Source organism: Crocodylus siamensis, chromosome 14 (genome assembly GCF_052110815.1).
Source record: "Crocodylus siamensis isolate JL-2025a chromosome 14, ASM5211081v1, whole genome shotgun sequence".
Classification (NCBI taxonomy): domain Eukaryota; kingdom Metazoa; phylum Chordata; order Crocodylia; family Crocodylidae; genus Crocodylus; species Crocodylus siamensis.
The window spans coordinates 27939360-27944133 of NC_143408.1; the positions used below are offsets into that span (position 1 = coordinate 27939360).

Consider the following 4774-nt stretch of genomic DNA (forward strand, 5'->3'; position numbering starts at 1 on the left):
AGACTCTGCCCACCGGCGGGGACAGGCAGCCTCCGAGCCCGTGGGCACAGGGTGTGGGGGACTGAGGTGTGGGGCCTGCGCCCCATGTGCTGTGCCGGCTCGGCCCCCCGCATCCCAGCACAGCAGCCCAAAGGGGGGCGTTCACCCGGCCGGGTGCCAGGGTGGTCCTACCTGGGACACCCCCAAGCCATGCAGGGGGCCTGAGACCAGCCCTCACCTGAGCCTCCGACCGGACCTGGCACCTTGCTGCCGTCTCAGCCCCACGGGCAGCCCCTGCGCGCACACAGGGCCCACTGAAGCCAGCGCTTACCAGAGCTTTGCCCCGGCGTCAGCAATGGGCACAAGGTTCAGCACCTTTGTGCCCACCAGGCCGGGCCAGATCCCTCCCCTTCCTCCCCAGCCAGCGGGGGATGAGGTGCTGGCCTGACACCCACAGCCCCGGGGACTGTGCTCTGGGCCTCTCCGGCCGGGGCTGGGTGCCCCTTGCCCTGCCCCTCGCAGCGCCGCCGGTCACCCGACCCTTTCCAGCCTGGCGTGAACGTGGCCCCATTGCTCCCGGCGCGACCCCGCAGGGATCAGAGCCGCTGGGCAGCGCTGGGATGCCCCGGCCAGGGCAGCCACCCCGAAAGCAGCTCTGGTCCCTCGAGCTTCCACATCCTGACTCCTCGCTTTGGGAGGAGCTGATTTCCTATCACTGCATGGGGCCTGGGCAGGGCTCACGGAGGAAAACCTGCCCCGCCACCCAAGCAGAGGCTGCTTGGGGGAGCCTGGGTGCATGGGCAGCAGGGACCTGCCGGGACCGTCCATCCTCCCTGGGAGGCTTCGCCCACCGATGGGACCAGGGCACTTGCTGAGCCTGCCCCCGACCCAGCCCTGCTGGCCCACCCCCCCCCCCGACCTGGGGAGCGTGAGCACAGGGGAAAACCAGCCACGAAGTCAGGTTTTCCTCCGAGCTCCTGTCTATAAAAGGAGTCACTTCCTCAGAGCCAGGGCCTGGCTTCGCCCCTGCCCCACACACCCCGGCCGGGTCTCAGGCATGCGGGGAATGCTCCTTAGTCACTGTCTTTTGGAGTCTTTCCCCAAATATGGTGCCTGGGCTCGAGCCACTGGCTTGCTCCTGGAGGGGAGGGGATGGGGCGGCGGTGACATCACTGTCCGAGGAGCTGGCCTTTTAGCGCAGCCCCAGCCTCCCACGCTCGCAGTTCCAGGCTCCCGGCAGAGCATCGTCCGCCCGTCCGTCCGTGCGCGCAGCCCAGCAGCTCCTCGTAAGTGTGCCGGGGAGGGCGGCCGGAGGCCAGGCCAGGAAGGTGCAGGGGGACGCAGGCCAGGCAGATGCTGGTCTCCCCAGGTGCAGCCGTCTGGTCTAGGCTCCGGCCTCGGGGACCAGCCTGCCAGTGATGCTGCGTGCCAGGATTGGCATGGGGCAGCGCAAGGGGCTTTGCAGTCCCTCCTGGTTCGCTGCTAGGTCTCAGCCTGCGCCCTGGGTTAGTGGGCAGGCAGGGGTAGAGCTGCTTTCAGGGCCTGATCCCTCCACGTGGAGCCGTGCTCTGGCACTAGACAGGAAGGCAATGGGGTTGCAAGCCGGCGATGCTCAGGGGCTTCCTGGCTCTGCACAACCTCCCTCCTTGCCAGGCTCCTGCAAGTGGGCAGGCCAGCGGCTGCGCTGCCAGCAGTGCCCTGGGGAGCAGTGCTCCGGGGAGCGGAGGTCTCTCGTGGGAGGGAGCACGGAGGCAGCTCCACCCCACATGGCGCAGGGATGCTGCCCCTCCTGCGGTCACATGCCTGCCTGCCGGGGTGGCACGGGGCCAGCATCCGCATGTTGCTGGAGAGGCGGTGGCTGCCGGGCAATGTGCAATGAGCAGCGGTAGCAGGGCGGGCAGGAGGGCCCTAGGGCAGGACGGCCCTGAGCCCAGAGACGCGCCGGAGCTCAGGGAGAGGCAGCTGCGTTGGACACAACACTGAAATGGCTCCGTTTGCTCAAGGCAGAGACTTCAGGGCCCGGCTCCAGGAAGCTGCACTCCTGGGACTGCCCCCTGCGCTGGGCAGCAAGCCGGCAGAGCTACGGCTGCGCTGGCACTTGCCCACCTCTGCCCACGCCCTGTCTAGACCGGGGCCTCTCTCGGGCCCCACTTGCCCGGTGCTCGGTCCGGGATTGCAGCGCAGCTCACGGGCCTCTTGTAGCTGCTACCTGCCCTCGGGGCCCAGCCACGCCTAGAGGACTGACCTGGCCCACGTGCTGCCTGCACCCCCATCCGGGGGGAGTGCCAGGCACCGTGCCCCTGGGGAGCGCAGCCTGAGCTGGGGCCGGCTCGGACCCTTGCTCTCGTGGGGCATGAGAAGCCACTGTCCGCAGCGCCCGGGGATGCCTGGTGGGCACGGGGACAGGGGCTCCCGTTCCAGCTGTGAATGCCCACGGGGCTCAGGCTGCCACTGCCCACGAGGATGCAAGTGGTGGCCAAAATCAAGGAGCTGCTGGTGCAATGTGGGACAGTGCCACTGGACAGATGCTCCCCGGGTTAGTCTGTGGCCCATTCCCACGCCCTGCTGGTGCCTCCTAGGCTGGCGGTGCCCGGAGAGACCACAGGGGCAGAAGGCGGCGTAGGCTGGACAGCGCCTCCCGGAGACAGCGCCTCAGGCGCCAGGGGCAAGTCTGGGGAGGAAGTGTCTGTGCGCTGCCTTTCCTTGCTCGTGCCCGGGCGGCCACCTGCGGGTTTGGCGGGAGGCGCTGTGTGGGTCGGAGCCGCTGCGACGGGCTGAGCTCACCCCGGCCTTTCCCCACTGCCCCAGGTCTCATTCCCCGAGTGGACATGGCAAACAAGGGCCCCAGCTATGGGATGAGCAGGGACGTGCAGTCCAAGATCGAGAAGAAGTACGATGACGATCTGGAGGAGCGCCTGGTGGAGTGGATCGTGGCGCAGTGCGGGGCGGGCGTGGGGCGTCCCGAGCGCGGCAGACTGGGCTTCCAGGTCTGGCTGAAGAACGGCGTGGTAAGTGTGGCCGGACCTCGGCGCCGGGCTGCACCTCGGCCCCAGGGGCAGGGCAGCAAAGACCAGGCCCTCAGAGCTGCTCCTGCCCCCTCTGCTTGCAGGTCCTCAGCAAGCTGGTGAACAGCCTCTACCCAGAGGGCTCAAAGCCCATCAAGGTCCCCGACACCCCTCCCAGCATGGTCTTCAAGCAGATGGAGCAGGTGGCGCAGTTCCTGAAGGCGGCCGAGGACTACGGCGTGGTGAAAACGGACATGTTCCAGACCGTCGACCTCTTCGAAGGTGCGGGGTGGGAAACCGGGGGCAATGCCCCAGGGACGGGTAGATCCGGAGAGGCACCGTCACCGCTGCGCCTTGGTCAGGGCCCCGGGTGCACAGACACCAGGGAGAAGCCCCTGACAGCAGCAGCGGGCTGGGACTGGCAGGCAGGCAGGCCAGGGGGAGTCTGAGAGAGAGCGGGGCTCCCCGTGCCTGCCCCAGGTGCAGCTCGGCCCCAGAGGCACCGGGATTATAAGCAGCGCGGCCCTCGCGGTCACGGGCCTGGATTCCCTGCCTAGGCCGAGCGCTCCCTGCAAGCACAGCGGGCTGGGGAGTGCCGGCACTCAGGGCACGCGTGGGTGGGAGTCGTCTTGCAGGGAGGGGGACAGCGACACGTGCCCCAAGCACCACGCGTCCTGGCCGCCACTCGTGACCTGCGGTTCCCTCCCCCAGCCAAGGACATGGCGGCCGTGCAGAGAACGCTGATGGCCTTGGGGAGCTTGGCGGTGACCAAGAACGACGGCCACTATCATGGGGACCCGTCCTGGTTCATGAAGTGAGTGTCCCCTCCTGCAGCCAGGCTGCTCGGGCTGGGGAGGGGGGAGCCGGCCCCAGCTGGGGGCCGCGCAGAGCCGGGGAGGAAGGGGAGTCAGAGGCTGCCTCTCGCCCTGCAGGAAAGCCCAGGAGCACAAGCGGGACTTCAGCGAAAGCCAGATGAAGGAGGGGAAGAACATCATCGGCCTGCAGATGGGGAGCAACAAGGGGGCCACGCAGTCGGGCATGACGGGCTATGGGCGGCCCCGACAGATCATCAGCTAGACGGCGCTGGAGCCGGAGCCAGAGCCGGGCCGACCAACCCCACCCCAACCAGGAACTGGCCTCCACCCCCGCCCCCCGAGCCCAGCCGCGGCCAACGCACCAAGCCACCGGGGCCCTGATGCCCCCGACCGCACTGAATCGACGTCGATTGGATGTTTATTGAAAAAGCTTCTCAAAAAACAACCCCCCGGCCCACCGGCGACGCGTGGAGGGAGGCAGGGGCCCCCGTTCAGCCGCCAGCCCTGGCCACGTGCTGCGTCCCCAGGGCCCCCCAGACCTGTGCATGCTCCCAGCTTCGCTCCCCGCGGCTTCCGTGCCTCCAGCTACATTTGTCTGCTGCTGCGTTGCAGAGCTGGCTGTCGCACCCGCCGGCCACCGCGACCCGCGCCCCGAGCAGGCCGCCCGACCGGCACATCCCCGTAGCGCCCGTGCAGCTGCCCAGCCTGCCAGTACCTTGCACCAGCGAAAGCGAACGCTGTCCGTCTTTGCCAAGGGAGGGGGTGACATAAGCCTCGGTTTTGTACTTGTTTTTCCTTTGTCAGAATTAAAAAGAAAGGTTGTGACTCTTCGGCGGCTTCCCGTGTCCTTTTCTGCTCCGTTTTCACTTCATCCTGTCGCTTCAGCCTTGAGCGTGCACCGCTCCCCAGCAAGTCCCAGCGCTCATCCCTGGGCTGGGCGGGCAGGACAGGCCAACGGGGGTCCAGTACAGCGGG

At 68.0% G+C, this 4774-nt stretch overlaps 1 protein-coding gene across 1 annotated transcript; it reads left to right on the plus strand.

Moving 5' to 3' along the window:
- The first annotated feature begins 1117 nt into the window (after positions 1–1117).
- On the plus strand, positions 1118–4629 carry TAGLN (transgelin). The gene is made up of 5 exons (XM_090027310.1): positions 1118–1265; positions 2788–2987; positions 3089–3266; positions 3696–3798; positions 3917–4629. The coding sequence occupies exons 2-5, from the start codon at positions 2808–2810 to the stop codon at positions 4059–4061; spliced, it is 606 nt and encodes a 201-aa protein (XP_089883436.1). The 5' UTR covers positions 1118–1265; positions 2788–2807; the 3' UTR covers positions 4062–4629.
- Positions 4630–4774: the final 145 nt, after the last annotated feature.

Coding starts and splice junctions, on each gene's coding strand:
- TAGLN (XM_090027310.1), top strand. CDS start 2,808: ATGGCAAACAAGGGCCCCAGCTATGGGATGAGCAGGGACGTGCAGTCC. Junction 2,988..3,088: donor TCTGGCTGAAGAACGGCGTG/GTAAGTGTGGCC, acceptor CTCTGCTTGCAG/GTCCTCAGCAAGCTGGTGAA. Junction 3,799..3,916: donor GACCCGTCCTGGTTCATGAA/GTGAGTGTCCCC, acceptor CTCGCCCTGCAG/GAAAGCCCAGGAGCACAAGC.